The sequence below is a fragment of the Callithrix jacchus genome, chromosome 10 (assembly GCF_049354715.1).
Source record: "Callithrix jacchus isolate 240 chromosome 10, calJac240_pri, whole genome shotgun sequence".
Taxonomy (NCBI): domain Eukaryota; kingdom Metazoa; phylum Chordata; class Mammalia; order Primates; family Cebidae; genus Callithrix; species Callithrix jacchus.
In genome coordinates this window covers 7,469,612-7,488,258 of record NC_133511.1, presented here as the reverse complement: position 1 = coordinate 7,488,258, position 18,647 = coordinate 7,469,612, and the positions used below count along the sequence as shown (strand labels likewise).

Below are 18,647 nucleotides of genomic sequence, written 5' to 3'. Positions count from 1 at the left end.
AGGACAAGAAAACAATGGGTGGTTAATGTTTCTGCTTTTATCTAGCAACAGACTTGCCGGGTTTCCTAGGAAGTGATGAGCGCATTCTAACTCACACCCAGTAGCTCTGAATGGTGGCGTGATTTACAGTCAGCTCCAGGTTGTCTCTCTTTGACATTCTATTCACTCACACATTTGCATATTCAGAAGCTGGATGAGCACAAAAATATTCATATGAAACCCACTGTATGTTACAGTAGAATGACATGTAATTTATTCATATAACTGACAATTAGGCAGTACTCAAAATTCATTTAAATAAGCAAGTGATTACACAAACATCTAATAATACTAAAATTGATAGTCAGAAGGTATAAAATACCATGGGTATGAAATGCCATGGTAAATACTATTCAACAGACGGCAATCGTAATTCCAAACTCAATCACGGTTTCTAAAATGATTTTCAGCAGTCCTGGAACGATTGCACTTTTCTCCTTCTAAGCAATTTGCTTCTTCCAGTGATACAAGGTTGTTATTTTCAAGAAATATTGCAGAGGGACTTAGCTTCGGGTGCTCTCTTGAAACCCATTCTTGCAAACTGTTTTTTAATATTGCCTCTTGACATAGAAAACTAGTGAGCACTTAGTTTCCCAAGCAAATACGCTTGGATCAGTGCCAGGGTATAACCCAGTTCAGCAAGAGGCAGGCAGTGAAAAACCTTTTGCAGCTTTTGAAATATGCTTATTTCTTTTCTGAGGCTCCAAGCATCATACGCTTAGGCATCCAAGCCAGTGAAGTTATGGGAATAAAACAGTTTGATATACAGATGACTGTGACACAATGTCAACTGGGCTGAGGAGAAGTTACAATATAATTCTGCAGTACTTCAAAGAAAAACAGCTCCTACCTAAAGTTACTTCTTGTAAGCCTCATTACATTTTCATGAAGCGTAGCTATGTTTGCAGGAATAGTTTGCTTATCATGTGTCTGCTGTATTATTTATTTGATTTTATTTTTTTGAGATGGAGTCTCACTCTGTCACCCAGGCTGGAGTGCAATGGCGTGATCTCAGCTCACTGCAACTTCCGCCTCCTGGGTGCAAGCAATTCTCCTGCCTCAGCCTCCCGAGTAGCTGGGTCTATAGGCATGCACCACCACGCCCAGCTAATTTTTGTATTTTTTGGTAGAGGCGAGGTTTCACCACGTTGGCCAGGATGGTCTTGATCTCTTGACCTTGTGATCCACCTGCCTCAGCCTCCCAAAGTGCTGGGATTACAGGCATGAGCCACCGTGCCTGGCCCTGTCTGTATTTTAAAGTCTTATACTTTATCAGAATGAGGTCCAAGCATGAGCCTGGCTTGAAAAGTTAGCAGCAGTAGTCATGAAACATATCAATAAATTAAAAGGCTTTCACAGAATGAGATTCAGCTAAACTGCCTACATACAAAATACAGCTAGAGAAATACAATTCTTTAATGCTGAATTATGAGGGGGAGGAAAAAAAATCTAAAAAAATAGAAAACTCTCTCGATACCTGGGTGTCAAGGCAAGGTGTAACACTGCATAATGCCACAATATGAGCAGTCACTGGATGACAGATACTCCAGAAACAATGGTCTCTGGGGATCTCGGAATTAAGACCAAGAGATGAAAATACTGTACCAAAAGGCATGCATGCAATCACCGTGTGCATTCAATGTGTGAGCTGCGACCTAAGCAGAGATTGAACGAGACAATGAGGCAGTGTTCCAGGGTATCCATTAAGACCGGCGTGGGGAACTACATGTTGATTAAACCTTCCGAGGCAGCAAAATGTGGGCACAGCGCCATGTCTGGGTTCTGCAGCTGCTTTACGATCCTCTTGCGGAATTTCTCCCGCACACGGTTAAATTCCATTATGTCCATGGGGTCCTCGTCGATCCAAAACTTATGAAATTCGTGCATCAGATAGCCTGTTGGAGACAATACAATGATAAGAATGCGGGAGAAAAAAAGTCCTTAATCACATTCAAAATCATTCTGAATGCTGAGGGAGATGCTGAACCAAGCCACAGCAACTACGGAGCTCCAAGACGTTAAAATCTAGAAAATACCACTGTTACCAAAAAAAAAAAAAAAAAATCACTGTTTAAGATGATTCTTTCAAACCGGTGCAGTAGAGGCCTGCATCTGCAAGCTGTTTGCAGGTGGCCCTGGAATCATTCTCGCTCTTCTTAAGCAGGAAGACAAATCAGTTCTGCCATCTCTAGAGTATGAAGCACGCTGAGCACATCTCTGAGAGGCTGACAGTGACTACTTCGTCCTTCTCCTCCTGATTAAATTAATGTAACGGTCCAATTTTTCAGAATTACCCCACTCAGTCTTTATTCTCTTGCTATGTGATGTAACTTAAGTTCTAAAATTACCCTGACAAATCAAACAAATGCATTCTGACACTCTATTATGAGACAACGAAAACTGTAAATCAGCCCCGAACAACGCAGGCTGGTCATTAAGCCACGTGACATTGTTAATAAGACTTCCTTGCTCTGAAGCAATAATTTCATATTCAAATACGTTCGTATCTCAAAAATGTTATCCATGAGTGATCTGGATGGAAACAATTTGGGGGATAAATGTTAAGTATTTCATAGAAGAACCTATTCATTGTGTTTTGTTCCCCACTATGCCCCTTCCCACTACCACATCTGTTTAATTATTTTTATCTACCACATTTAGTATTGAAATGTGAATAGTGTTTTTTTTCAAATTACTAGATACTTGTAGGTGGCAAACGACTCCAAGCTCAGATGTCTGTATGTATTAGAAAGACAAGTATTTAATGAAGTAATCCTAGTTTCAAAGAAAGAAATGCAGCCAGGCATGGTGGCACACGCCTGTAGTCCCAGTTGTTTGGGAGGCTGAGGTGGGAGGATCAGCTGAGCTCAGGAGGTCGAGGTTGCAGTGAGCTGTGATTGCGCCACTGCACACCAGGCTCGGCCACAGAGTGAGACCTGTCTCAAAAAAGAAAAAAAGAAATAAAAAGAAGACAAAAGAGAAACAAACATTATGCAAAATTTTGTCTTAACATTAGAAGGAGGTAGAAAATAGAAGACAGCCTTCCGGAGCCAGCAACCTGGTTTGAATCCTTGCTTTTCCACCTCCATGCAGAAGTGAAATGGGGAAGGGGCGAATGAGAAGAGAATTTGGAATAAACATACTCAATTCTAATAGTACTAAAAAAATCAATACTTTTTGTTTTTCTGGTAACTAGCTATATATGGAAAAACCCTCAACATCATTTTATAAACAAAATTTAAAAGCTCTTTACTCATATTTTATTTTAATTTAATACAAAATTACTGCCCCCAACACACATGGCCGGCAGCTGGTCCATTTCCACAGACCCTTTCCTCTGGTTACTTGTCTCATTACATTGTTAAGTATGCTCCTACTTCTTTAAGTACGTGGTCTCTCTGCAAATACAGGAGAAGGAGTAGGAAAGATTATTATACATTTTCTTTGGGTTGATTGTTCCATTTCTTTCTTTTTTTAAGTTAATTAGTTTTTTAGAGGCAAGACCTTGTGAGGTTGCTCAGGCTGTCCTTGAACTCCTGGCCTCATGTGATCCTGCTGCCTCAGCCACCCTAATAGCTGAGACTACAGGCACATGCCACTGTGTCCCGCTTGTGCCATTTCTTTCAGGACTACCCTGACTTTGGGCCCTCCACAGACAAGATGACTGTTTTTAACATTTCTGATGAGAGCACACACCAACCTTCACCCTGCTGGCCTTGAGGTTACACAAGCCAGGGCTCCACTATCACGGTCGTGGGAACCTGACCACATCAGAAAAGGTCCAGATCAGAAGTATCAGTTGCCCTGGGAGCCACCTCATCTGTCTCTGTGCATCTGATGCTTGGATTCCTGGAGGCAGCATTCAGGCCTGAACTTCTCTGGGGACAACACTGACTGCTTTTTCCAGGATGAGGAACCTGATTCTTAAAAGCTTCTTCCTTGCCAGGCACTGTGGCTCACACGTGTAATCCCAACACCTTAGAAAGCACAGGCAGGAGGATCACTTGAGGCTGGGAGTTTGAGGCCAGCCTAGGCAACATAGGAAGACCCCGTTTCCACAAAAAAAAAAAAGAAATTTTCTTTTCTTGAGACAGGGTCTTGCTCTGTTGCCCAGGCTGGAGCACAGTGGTGAATCTCGGCTCACTGCAGCCTCCATCTCCCAGGCTAAAGCAACTCTCATGCCTCAGCCTCTCAAGTAGCTGGGACTACAGGCGTGTGCCACCCTGCCTGTCTCATTTTTGTATTTTTGGTAGAGGTGGGGTTTTGCCATGTTGGCCAGGCTGGTCTTAAACTCCTAACCTCAAGTGATCCCCCTGCCTCAGCCACCCAAAGTACTGGGATTACAGGTGTGGGTCAGCATACCTGGCTTACAAAAAGCTTTATTAAAATCAGCTGACTATGGTGGCTTGCACCTGTAGTCCCAGCTACTTGGGAGGCTGAGGCGGGAGGATCACTTGAGCCCAGGAGTTTGATGCTGTAGTGGGCTATGACGATGCCACTGCACTCCAGCCTGAGCAACAGACAGACTCTGTCTCTAAAAAACAAACAAACAAATAAACAAATCAAGGTTCTTCTTCATGCTGGAACCAAATCTGTTACCCTGTATTTCACAGAACAATTCCAATCCTTCTCCAGTTCAAGTGTTCGAAGTGTCCTTTATGCCCCCAGCTTTTCTCTCTTCCTGTTTCTCACCGTTTGTCATACACCATGATTTGGAGCCTGTTTGTCATCTGGTTGTTTTGGTGCACACCAGCAGAAACGTGTTTCCTCTGGTCTCAGTATCTTATTCAACCAACCAAAAGAATTTAATCGCCTGTCCATTTCAGTGACTGGGAAAACTCCTAAATTATCCGCAGAATGATCTGAGGTACTTGTTAGAAATGCAGATCCTCTCAGGTTTAACCAGACTTGCAATTCAAGAAGATGAAACTCATGTCACTAAAGTTGAGATCCTTTGGTCTAGAAGATTCTCTGACCACATAGAATTTTTATGGTTCTAAAGTAAATCTATGATAATTTATAATTTCTTATTTCCTTACTATATAAAATACATACATAGTTTTTCTGACTGGTCTCTGAGGTCAAATAAACACAGCCATTTTGTACACAGAATCAGGTTTCCAATACAATGAATTAAAATCATCCATAATACATCTCATTAGTATTTCATGAGTGACAGCATGTTTTCTCCTGTTGACAGTGATAAACAGGCAATATAAAAAGTCATCTTTTAATGAAGAATTCATTTTCCTGCAATATACATAAAATGTTCACTTTTCAACGACGTGCAGGAATATTGGCGGCTCACTCTAAGGTGAGGTAGCGTGGCACAGTCACAGAAGAATGAGGATTCATTTGGTTTCCCCGTTTTCACACCTTACACACAATTACAGAAAAACATCTTGAAAGGTTTAAAGGGCTTGGGTTAGGGTAGAGGAGGGGGTGGCTCCTAAACTGACACTGTTCTCAAAATTCTTCCTCCAAAGATTGAGGACTGATTGCCTGGGACTCTCTATATCATCAGGAAAATAATTAGAGATTGTGTAACACAATCTTAATCAAAATCCAGAAATGGTGGTCTGGCTTCCTAGGTGCATATTATAATCATAAAACTCCACTCATTTATATAAACTGCAGTGTTTGAAAATTCATTTGGTCTGCTCTGTCAGTTAACTCATCTGCCCACGAACAAATATGGAACAGACACAGGACCAGGTACTGCAGATGAAGAAAAAGGCAGACGTCCTGGGCTCCCTAACGCTCAGTCTGCGGGAGAGGGGCAGACAGGAGTACATTTGACCCAGGACCAGGTACTGCAGATGAAGAAAAAGGCAGACTTCCTGGGCTCCCTAACGCTCAGTCTGCGGGAGAGGGGCAGACAGGAGTACATTTGCCGCTGATGATTTGTTCGCTAGGGAAGCCAACAAAGCAGCATGGAAAGGAGAGGGAGAAAACAAAGGCCAGGCTATGTTCCCAGCGTCTCATTGCATTTTCACGTCAGCTTTGTGGAACAGGTAACACAGACACTACAAATCCATCTTTCAGGTGAGGACATGGGGCTTAGATGAGTTCCTTGAATGGTCTACAATTACAGGCACAGCTGAAAGCTGGGAACCAACGCCTGAAACCAGCTGAACTTCTGCCACGGCAATAGGCTGCCTTTCCCAGTGCATTCTGTTCCTCTGGTTCTTATTCCTACAGAATAGTTCCTTCTTTTGGAGGTCAAAGAAAAAATAGTTTTCTTTTTCTTCTTCCGGCCATCGTACTTTCCCTTCTGCTCATTACACCTAACCTCATTCCATTTCAGTGGAGCTTCAGACTGAATGCAATTTTTGTAACATACTGCCTTGGCAGCTCAGTGTTCACTGAAGAATACTGTGAAGTCAGAAGGATAGAGCCATTATATTCTTATATTCTTCTAGCTCGATGGAATACTTGTTTTGAATACTAATTTGGCTCTCTGACTCCAGCCTGCAGCATATTTGTGGCTGCTTGAATGTCTCGGTTTTGCTTCACTGCATTCGGTCAGTCGAGAGTAGAGACATATGCAAGGACACAGGTAATTGCAAGATATTACAGAGACGTGCAGAACTGATCATGTCTGATTGAGGAACAATGACTCTAGGGTGCAGCGTGTTTCCCTCAGAGAGGCCTGAGTCCCTCTGCCTATATACACCACAATCCTAGGGGGATGACTGCTGCTTCCAAAACCTGACGAGGGCCTTCGGAAATATGTAATCCTACTGCATACTTGCTCATCTGGGCTAGGATTATCTTGGAAGTGTATCAATCCAGGCCAAGACTAATATTTTTTTTCTTTTGTAGAGATGGGGTTTCACCATGTTACCCAGGTTGGTCTTGAACTTCTGGACCTAAGTGATCCTCCCGCCTCAGCCTCCCAAGGTGCTGAGATTACAGGTGTGAGCCACCACGCCTGGCCTAAGTCTAAAATTTCCCACAGAAAGTAGACCCTCCTTTCTCCTGCAAAAAACATCAGCCAATACTTTGTCCATCCATCCATCCATGCATCCACCCACCCACCCACCCACCCTCCCACCCTCCCACCAGTTACTGAGCAACTCCACCCTGTGCCAGGCTCTGTGCTGAGGATACAGCAGTGAACAGAAGAAACCTGCCCTTAAATGCCAGTGTTGTATGACTCTAACTTTGACTCTTTCCTGGGAGCACTCCCCCATTGTGTGGCTCTGATATTCTCCCAGGTGCTGATGAATCAAAATCTGTAGCTTGCACCTTTCTAATTCTTCAAGAGCACTCCAGGGCCCGACATTATTAGAATGCCCACTCTGCAGCCCCATATGGATTTCGAAGAGCAACTCACCCTCAGTGTGTCTAAAACTACACTCTACCTTCCCTAAGAACTGCTTCCCTGATTTCCCTAATGATCATGGTCAGTATAGAATAGGGCAAGTATAAGGGGCCAGGGGAACACAGCAAGAGGCTTTCTTTATCTGCACGTTGATGCTCTTTGACATGGCTTACAGAGCTCTTCAGGACTGCCCTCTATCCTGCTTGTAGGCTTCCAGTGCCCTCTAGTTACTGCCCTGCAAACTCTGTACTCTGTTTTCTTGAATCCACATACTCTTTTGCTTTGTGGCCTCCACTGGACCACTCAGCCACCATTGCCTTATTTCCTGCCACTCATCCTTCAGGTCTCTTCAAAAGTGGCATTTGCTTTGGAGAAACTTCCCTGAATTCCAGGCTGAGTGAGCTATGGCTGCCACAGACATTTTCAGTGTTTACTTATTTATTTATGAGCTATAGTCTCATTCTGTTGCCCAGGCGGGAGTGCAGCAGCACAATCTCAGCTCACTACAAATCTCCACCTCCTGGTTTCAAGAAATTCTTGTGCCTCAGCCTCCCGGGCAGCTGGGCTTACAGGTCTGCACCATCACAACTGGCTAATTTTTGTATTTTTCATAGAGACAGGGTTTCACCCTGTTTGTCAGGCTGGTCTTCCACTCCTGACCTCAAGTGATCTGCCCTCCTCGGCCTCCCAAAGTGCTGGGATTATAGGAGTGAGGCACTGCGCCAGCAAGTTTTCAAATTTTTAGAAGTAGTATCTTTACTTCCTCAATCACTAAATTCTTCCCATTACATTTTATTTATTTATTTCGAGTCGGAGTTTCACTCTTGTTACCCAGGCTGGAGTGCAATGGTGCAATCTCGGCTCACCGCAATCTCCGCCTCCTGGGTTCAGGCAATTCTCCTGCCTCAGCCTCCCGAGTAGCTGGGATTACAGGCCCGCGCCACCATGCCCAGATGATTTTTTGTATTTTTAGTAGAGACGAGGTTTCACCATGTTGACCAGGATGGTCTCGATCTCTTGACCTCGTGATCCACCCTCCTCGGCCTCCCAAAGTGCTGGGATTACAGGCGTGAGCCACCGCGCCTGGCTACATTTTATTTTTTTAAAGACTTTTTTGTTTCCCTGAAGATAATGCTGGACCCGCTATATTTCAGGTATTTAGATGTCTGTCTTCCTCCGCACAGAACCCGATCCATAGTAAAATCTGAATCGTATTTGTTGGAGGTGCTCAGAACTGCTATAGGAGTGAATATAATCATCCAATTATCAAAGCAGGAGCTGTAATAATGTATGTAAGGAACTCACATCTTCCATTAACAAGTTGTAAACTATATGTGTTTTATAATTTCCTTTTCATTTTTATCTAAGGTATACACGCACATTGTTCAGAGTCAAATAGTTTAACAAGTCTTGTTACAAAAACAAAAAAGAAATGTCAAAAAAAAGCAGTTTCCTGCCCTAATTTCTGCTTTTTTAAAGCAACATTTCAACTCTTATTTATTTATTTATTTTTGAGACAGAGTCTCAGTCTGTTGCCAGGCTTGGGATTAGTGGCATGATCTTGGCTCACTGTAACCTCCACCTCCCGGGTTCGAGTGATTCCCTGTCTAGCTGAGACTACAGGTGTGTGCCGCCATGCCCCACTAATTATTTTTATTTTTATTTTAGTAGAAATGGGGTTTCACCACGTTTGCCAGGATGGTCTCGATCTCTTGACCTTGTGATCCACACGCCTTGGCCTCCCAAAGTGCTGGGACTACACGTGGGAGTGACCGTGCCTGCCCCATTTCAACTCTTTCAGCTGATTATTTTGGTTATTGATCTGCATAGCTCTAATCAACATGCTTTTCATTACCTGATAAGATTTTTTTTTAATAAGATAAAGATTTAGCTCCCTTTCACTCACCCCAGTCACATGGTCACTTATTTCCTCACCCTTTTCTTTACTTTGTATTAATAACTGCCTTCTCTGTTTATTTGCCTGGCTTCCCCTTAATTTAAGCCCATACTATCTCTTAAATATGCCAATGTCCTCTCAATATGTTAAAACATGGTAATATTCTGTCAATTTCACCTTCTTCAAAGTGTCTCTCTCACAGCCTTCTGACCTAGAATCTGGATTTATTATTTGCACCAGTCACACAGATATCTTGGGCTTTCCTTTCACTGCCCCCCTGGGATAGATTTCAATATTTTCTAGACCCTGTCTATTCCTTTAGGATTACTCTTTTATTTTGTGGAAATAAGCTTCCTGACAAAGGTGCAGGGAAGCAAAACGTTAAAAGACCTTGCATTAAAAAACTGCCTTTATTCTACTCCCATACTTGATGGGTAAGGCAGTAAGTTATATTGGGTGTAAAATTCTAAACTGGAAATCATATTCTCGTAGTTTTAAAAAATATTCTCTTAGCTTTGACTGACTGAGATGGGGTCGGGAGCGCAGTGGGGCAATCATAGTTCACAGCAGCCTCTACCTCCTTGGGCTCGAGCGATCTTCTCGCCTCAGCCTCTCGAGTAGCTGGGATTGTCACAGCTGGCTAAGTTTTTATTTTTGTAGAAACAGGGCCTCGCTATGTTGCCTGCGCTGTTCTCAAACTCCTGGGCTCAAGCAATTCTCCCGCCTCAGCCTCCCCAAATGCTGGGATTACAGATGTGAGGGGCGGTGCCCGGTCTCTCTTAACTTTTGAAGACAATATTCTATTTTTTAGGATACAATGTTGCTACTGAGAAGTCCAATGTCATCTTGATTCCCCATTCGTTATGTGACAGCTTTGGAAATTATCGGGGTCACCTCTTTCCAATGTCATTCAATTTCACAATGATTAGGACCTTGGTGTGAGTCTACATTTTTTTGTTGTTGTTGTTTGTTTTTGTTTTTGTTTTTGAGACGGAGTTTCGCCCTTGCTACCCAGGCTGGAGTGCAATGGGGCTATCTCGGCTCACCGCAACCTCCGCCTTCTGGGTTCAGGCAATTCTCCTGCCTCAGCCTCCTGAGTAGCTGGGATTACAGGCACGCGCCACCATGCCCAGCTAATTTTTTGTATTTTTAGTAGAGACGGGGTTTCACCATGTTGACCAGGATGGTCTCGATCTCTTGACCTCGTGATCCACCTGCCTTGGCCTCCCAAAGTGCTGGGATTACAGGCTTGAGCCACCGCGCCCGGCCGTGAGTCTACATTAATCTATGATGTTGGTGCTAATTAAGTATGAAAACTCATACTTCAGTTCCGAAATTTTTTTTTAATTTATTTCTTTAATTCCCCTTCCTTAATTTTCACCATTATTTTTCTGGCATTTCTATTATTCAGATATAAGACCTCACAGAATGATCCATTAATTTGACAACCTTTTTTATTTTCGATTTTTCATCTATGCCTTTTTGTTCTATTTTTTAAATTGTATTTTAGGTTCTGGGGTACATGTGCAGATCATGCAGGATTGCTGCCTAGGTACACACATGGCAAGGTGGTTGGCCGCCTTCATCCCCCCATCAGCTATATGTGGCACTTCTCCCCTCATTATCCCTCCCCACCCTCCTCACCCCCGCTGTTCCTCCCCTAGCCCCTAACTACTGACCACAGTGTGTGATGCTCCACTCCCTGTGTCCATGTATTCTAATTGTTCAACATCCGCCTATGAGTGATAACATATGGTGTTTCTGATCTCGTGTCAGTTTGCTGAGAGTGATAGTTTCCAGATTCATCCATGTCCCTATGAAGGACATGAACTCATCAATTTTTATGGCTGCATCGTATTCCAGTGTATATGTGTTACATTTTCTTTATCCAGTCTGTCGATGATGGACATTTGGGTTGGTTCCAGGTCTTTGCTATTGTGAACAGTGCTGCAATGAACATTCGTGTACATGTGTCCTTATAGTAGAAGGATTTATAGTCTTTTGGATATATACCCAGTAATGGGATTGCTGGGTCAAATGGAATTTCTATTTCTAGGTCCTTGAGGAATTGCCACACTGTTTGTTCTACTTTCTAGGAGGGTTTCGACTATCTTCCAATCCTTCCTGGAGATTCATTTCTGCTAAAACATAGATCTGAGGATTATTCAGAACCTGCACTCCCGAGTGCTATGCCATGAGGATTCGAGGGAGAGAAGCAACCATGATGTCTTTGAGTCAGACCGGAGGGGGGTACACTGGATGTTATGCAAGAGCCGGCAAAGAGAAGAATGTACCATGCCTGAAAACATAAGTGCAGGCTTTTGAATGAGAAAACAAAAAAATCAAAACCAAAACAAGAAGTTCAAAGGCTCCAGAGCAGCCAAATCACAAAAATCTCTCAGCTTTGACCCTTGTCTGGAGTGTTCTATAGAAACTTATATAAACCTCTCTATACATTTATATACTTATATATATTTCTATACTTATTTATATATTTATGTACTTATATATTATTATATATTTATATACTTACATTATATATATTTATATACTTATATATATATTATTATATACTTATATATATTATTATATATTTATATACTTACATATATACTTATATATATTTATATACTTATTTATATATTTATGTACTTATATATTATTATATATATTTATATACTTATATTATTTATATATATATTTATATACTTATATATTATTATATATTTATATACTTATACTATTTATATATATTTATATACTTATATATATAAATATATATATATATTTTTGAGATGGAGTCTCACTCTGCTGTCCAGGCTGGAGTGCAGTGGCGGGATCTCAGCTCACTGGAACCTTCACCTTTCAGGTTCAAGACCTTTTGCACAAGCTTCTGCCTCAGCCTCCCAAGTAGCTGGGATTACAGGTGTGCACCACCACACCTGGCTAACTTTGGTATTTTTAGTAGAAACAGGGTTTCATCATGTTGGCCAGGCTGGTCTCGAACCTCTGAGCTCTGGCAATCTGCCTGCCTTGGCTTCCTAAAGTGCTGGGATTACAGGGGCGAGCTGTTGCGTCCAGCCTGGAACCCTACATTGATAATTATACAACAGGATACTTACAGAATGTTTGCTGAAAGTGAGACAATGTTGGAGCTTCTGGGGCGATATTGTAGAAATGGGTTTTCAGAGCTCCGCTGACCAGGAGATTATATGCCAGGTCAGTTATATTGATGCCCACGATTGCAAATGAGTACCTATGAAATGTAAACCACAAAAAAAAACTGTGTCACATATAAAAATAAGCATTTAACATTAGCAGCTAAAAGACACTCCTACCAGCGCCATGGCAGTGTACAAATGCCATGGTAATGTCAGGAAGTTACCCTATGGTCTAAAAGGGGAAGAACCCTCAGTTCCAGGAATTCCCCTCCCCTTTCGCAGAAAACTCATTAATAATCTACCCCTGTTCAGCAAATAATTAAGAAACTAACCAGTAAAATAGCCAACCAGCAGCCCTTGGGCTGTTCCACGCATGGAGTAGCTATTCTTTTCTTTTATCCCTTTACTTTCTTAGCAAACATGCTTTCACTTCACCAAAAACAGGCATTTTAATAATTGATAATCTGATTTTTAACTAGTATTAAATTATCAGAGTGACAGGTCACCCTTCCCTTTCTACACTATCAAAACCTTGACTTTTGCAATTCAGCAGAAAATTTCAGTAATGTGTAACAAGAGAATTAGTAGTTCATATTCTTTGACCTTTCCATTTCCAAATATATGATAGGAAAAAAATATGAAGTGGACAAAGCTTTATAGATAAGGATATTCATTGTAGCATTTTTAATAATGTCAATGACATGGAAGCTATTCAAATATCCTAAAGAAGATAATGAAATAAATTATAGTAATCTCATACATTACGGTTGATTAAAATTATCTTCTTAAAGATGATTTAAGCAGGGTATAAAATATTATGAATGGAGCAAGCCATTTTATTATATACACACAGATGTGCAAGGAAAAAAACTAGAATAAAATGCCACAAAATATTAACACGAGTATGCTAGAGCAATAAGATTGGGGTGATTTTTTGTTTACTTTTCCGTAATAAATTGCATATTACTTTTAAGATTAGAAAAATATAAATAAGTATCTTAACAAAGTGTATATTTTCTAGTTTCTTATTTACATGTCTACCAAAAATTAAGGGAACTTGAGTTGTTAAATATTCTCTGCTGATATAAACCCAGCACAGAAAAAAATTCTCTGTTCAGAAATATTTTTGGATGATATGGGGTATTATAAAAAACCTAAATTAAATTTTTATCAACTAGCCCAATATTTGATAAAATCCTTAAAAGAAAACTACCAAACACAATTCTAATTGTAATTAAAAGGAAATGATTTTCAGAAATCACAATTCTAAATGCTTTCTGAAAATCATTTCCTTTTAATTACAACTTTCTACCTTGTCGGTTACTCATAGGTTAAGTAATTTCATATAACCATGCAGATAAATCTGCAAACATGTAAAAGATACTTTAAACATTTTAACTAGATTGTATATTTCCATCAGGACAAGTAGAATTGCACCCTTGTCTTTCATGAGGCTCCAGTTCCGGTTCTGGTTCTGGTTCAGACTGACCATCCTTCCATGTGAGATCCCATACTCACCCAATTGCCTTATCCATCCTTTTCTTCTCCCATTCTGCTTTGCTGAATTTGCTGAATAGATGAATGAATAAGTAAATAAATCAGATTTAATCTCTAATCGGTACTTGTTCTCTTTGAATGCTTATATTAAAACTGAGAACTATATGCAGAGATGTCTGTAGCTCAGTTATCCAACACTTATCAATTTAAATGTTACCAATTTTAAAAGACACAACACAATTTATATGAAGCTCAGAAATGGAGTTATTTAAGGCCATGCTGTTTACCTCCTATTCACTTTAGTACAGCTGTGGGAGACAGTCCTGAAGGCCAAACATGAAGATATTCTTCTACACTATCATTAATGGTCAAACGCCTCCTTCCTGAAACAGCTACTGAGGTAGCTAAATGTCACTCACTCTCTCGTGACTCCCACTGCATTTTGCTTGGTTTTACCTAGTGGTGCCTATCCTACCAGTCTTATTTGTGATGCCTGGTACATGGTAGATGCCAAATAAATGTTTATTGATAAGTAAATGACTGACTTAAAAAAGAAAGAAAAGAAAAAAGGAAGGAGGGAGGGAAGTAAAGAAGGTAAGGAAAGGAGGAAGAGGAAGAAGAGAGAAAGGGAGGGAGGAAGGAGGGGGAGAGAAGGAAAGAAGGAAGGAAGAAAGAAAAGGAAGAAAGGAAGGGAGGGAGGGAGAAAAAAGGAAGGGAGGGAGGGAGATAGGAAGGAAGAAAGGAAGAAAGAAAGGAGGGGAGGAAGGGAAGGAGGGAGGAAAGGAGGGAGTATTTACAGGTTTAAAAAATTCTGTCTCAGTAAGTGCTATGGTATTTCTTCCAGCTAAGCTAAGTCAGTAAGCCACAGAGGCTCCATTTTCGTCTGTTTTTGTAATTTGAGCTTCTGAATAAGACTATTTGAAGAAAGGGTTCTACCATAGAAGCCAGGTCAGTATATACTGGCTTACATTCTCTCTTTATTTTTTTTTTAGGAGACAGGACCTTGTTCTGTCACCTAGGCTAGAGTGTGGTGGTGCCATCTCGGCTCACTGTGCCTGCATTCCATTACTCTGTGTGCATCTGCCCCACTCCCATTCCCCTCCATAAAGCCAAAAGGAGGAGGTAGGAATCAGGCTACATTCTTTGTGACGGATGTAACTTTTAATCATTATTTTACACTAAGGTCATTTGGCCTTTTCTTATATTTCCAATGCAGATAGAACTGTAATTTAACAATTAAGGAGGTACTGTTTATTTATAAAGCTTTGTTGAAGAGAAAATGGGCACTTATAAATTCTTATATATAAACTTTGTATAAATTGTATAAACTGTAGTTGGTATTTGAACTCAATACAACGTAAAAACTAGTTATTATGAATATTTAGTTTCTCTCTAACTAGAAGGAGAGTTCTCCAGAATACACAGCAAAGATTTTATTATGTATGACACACATAGAACACACACAACACACAATCACAAAAATATTACACAGAATTGATATTGAACTATGTGTACTTTCTATTCTATAAACAGTTATAAATCAAAATAACTGTTTTTAATTCATATTAAAATGTGACACCTTTTTTTTTTTTTTTCCAGCGACAGGGTTTCACTATGTTGGTCAGGATGGTCTCGATCTCTTGACCTTGTGATCCACCCACCTTGGCCTCCCAAAGTGCTGGGACTACAGGCAGGAGCCACTGCACCCAGCCTGAGACACCTGTTTTTAAAATGTAACTTCTAGTTAACAAATCAAACAGCTGAAGAGGAATCAGGAGATTTTTTTTTAACCTTAAAGATTCATATCCAACTAAAATGATATATGTGTACAATTTAAGAAATTTTATATATAAGAATTTTTTTTTTTTTTTGAGACGGGGTTCAGGCAATTCTCCTGCCTCAGCCTCCTGAGGAGCTGGGATTACAGGCAGGCGCCACCGTGCCCAGCTAATTTTTTGTATTTTTTGTAGAGACAGGGTTTCACCATGTTGACCAGGCTGGTCTCGATCTCTTGACCTTGTGATCCACCCGCCTCGGCCTCCCAAAGTGCTGGGATTACAGGCTTGAGCCACCGCGCCCGGCCCCCCATATATAAGAATTTATAAGCACCTATTTTCTCTTCAATGAAGCTTTATAAATACACAATGTTCCCATATTTATTAAATCACATCTCTATCTGCATTGGAAATATAAGGAAAGGCCAAATGATCTCTACTTATTTGATACTTACAGGCTATCCTGGCCCAAACAGACTGCATTCCCCTCATCAGGAGAAAACACACACACACACACACACACACCACACACACACACACACACACCACACACACACACACACCACACACACACACACACCACACACACACACCACACACACACACCACACACACACACACCACACACACCACACACACACACCACACACACACCACACACACACACACCACACACACACCACACACACACACCACACACACACCACACACACACACCACACACACACACCACACACACACACACACAACTAACTAATTTTCTTCTTAAACTTGAATCCACTTTCATCCCTCAAGTTGCTTTAGTGTTCAATCAGTGGATGTTTACAAGAGCAGTAATGTGTCCTGCTTGCTGAACGATAAGACAGGAAACAGCTTTCCTTGTGTCTCTTGAATGCCTGAAATATTCAGGGCTTGACAGAACTTAGATTGATATCATACTCAATCCATGTATACTTTTATCAGACATCAGTGAAGGACAGCAGCATTTTCAAAGTATGCTGATCTGTATCCAATGACATTTACCATCGGTTTGAAGTAATAATATATAAACTTTATTGATCCAATTTTATTGTAGCTTGAGGGATAAAGCATAGTAATTTTATACACGTGACTACACACTTATGCAAACACACACACATGCTAGTCTTTTCTTAAATAAGAGTAGTCATTGCAAACCTCAAACACTTTCTCTCGGACGGCTGACACGGGAGATACAACTGTAAAGCTTTTCTTTAAGAACGACTCACAGACAAAGTCAGTCCCTCTGCAATGGTTAATCAAAAATATTGCGAGCTTATCGTTGTCACTTTCCAAGAACTATGGAGGACTGGTGTCTTCCGACTGATGTTCTCCAGGAATGCCACCTGAGCTCATGGACAGACTCCCCGGCCAATTTTAACTAGAGGGAGCTTAGAGTCTCTACATTACAGAAATACTCAGAAGATGCAGTTAAAAAATGAAAATAGTGAGGGCCGGGCACGGTGGCTCACGCTTGTAATCCCGGCACTTTGGGAGGCCGAGGCGGGTGGATCACGAGGTCAGGAGTTCAAGACCAACCTGGCCAAGAGGATGAAACCCATCTCTACTAAAAATACAAAAATTATCTGGGTGTGGTGGCGGATGCCTGTAATCCCAGTTACTTGGGAAACTGAGGCAGAGAACTGCTTGAACCCAGGAGGCAGAGGTTGCAGTGAGCCGAGATCATGCCACTGCACTGCAGCCTGGGTGACAGAGTGAGACTCCGTCTCAAAAAAAAAAAAAAGCTTGATTTTAACCATATAACAAGAAAGAGCTAAACAATGATAGTGTTTTTCTTAAAGGTATGACTTTTTAATCTTATCAAAGCTTATAAATGTAAATTTGGGAAATGAAATGTGACCTAACAAATCTTAGCCAAATGAAGCTAGAATGAATAAAGCAGTAAGGTGGAGGGGGAAAAAAGCTCAACTCAACCTATCCCTGAATTTTGGGAAGGTTTTGATAACATCTGGGATTTACTTAGTAAACATGAATACTAACAACTAATCCACCTCGTGCTGAAGAGAAAAAAGTAATATGAAACTGTGATTGCAAAATAATGGAACTCCTTCTAAGAAGAGTGACTAATACACACACACACACGCAACTACCATTTATAATAATCAAATTCAATAGATTAACAGAAGAGCAAAGTTGCTCTGTGCAACAAAATTCCCAAATAAAACGTTCCTCTCTGGGGCAAATGGAGTCAGAGCAGGTTTGGTGAGGTGTTCAGCCTTTAGGTGAGTGTTCAAAATGCTTCTCTAACCAGGTTTCTTCATGGCTGTAGAAAGACTGACATTTTCCAACTGCTGAGTCTTATCTGGTTTTCAGTTCATTGAAATATAGCCCAGCTGTAATTAACTATATTAGATTAAAAGTTTGAAACTGTTGGCTTTTTGAAACAAATAAATTCAGAGTTCCTTAAAAAAATTCTTGCCCATGCTTATTCTAAAACAAAATAAAAACAATAAAACACAAAACAAAGAAAAAATACCTTATTTCTTCTTTAGTGATATCCCTTCATGTAATCAAAGAAAAAAAATTAGAAAATAAACTGAAAATGCAAATAATTTAGAATCTAGAATTTTACAAGAAAGAAAAAAAAAGCTTCAGCAGTTCCAGATGTTCTCAGTTGGTCTCTGACTCCAAGACTTCCATTCTTCCTTCTAATCTCCCTTCATGCTTCTCGCCTCGGGACTCTCTCCCAGACCCTGCCCTTCTTCCATGCCCACCTCCTCAGTCTTCCTGGACACTAGTGACACTATCAGTCCCTTTAAATACATATCTCACTTGAATGGTGCCACTTGACATCCAAAATCTTGGAATAACTACCTGAAGTTTTAACCTGCCAGCTCAGCATTTGTCGCAAGGGCTTGTTCGAAAAAGCTTTAAGCCTCACTCTCCTAAGAAGCTCATCAACAGATACACGG

The 18,647-nt window shown here is 40.8% G+C and overlaps 1 protein-coding gene across 5 annotated transcripts in view; it reads right to left on the bottom strand.

The window, feature by feature from the left end:
* Window positions 1-228: 228 nt before the first annotated feature.
* The window catches only part of ELMOD1 (ELMO domain containing 1), an 80,554-nt gene continuing 62,135 nt past the window's right edge, over window positions 229-18,647 (bottom strand). For all 5 annotated transcript variants that reach the window (XM_078339377.1, XM_035264438.3, XM_002754361.6 and 2 more), the window contains 3 exons: window positions 13,943-13,993; window positions 12,386-12,519; window positions 229-1,934 (listed from right to left, as the gene is read on the bottom strand). In XM_078339377.1, coding sequence (XP_078195503.1) covers window positions 1,762-1,934; window positions 12,386-12,519; window positions 13,943-13,993 — 358 coding nt within the window. In that variant the 3' untranslated portion in view covers window positions 229-1,761. The remainder of the gene's footprint in view (window positions 1,935-12,385; window positions 12,520-13,942; window positions 13,994-18,647) is intronic.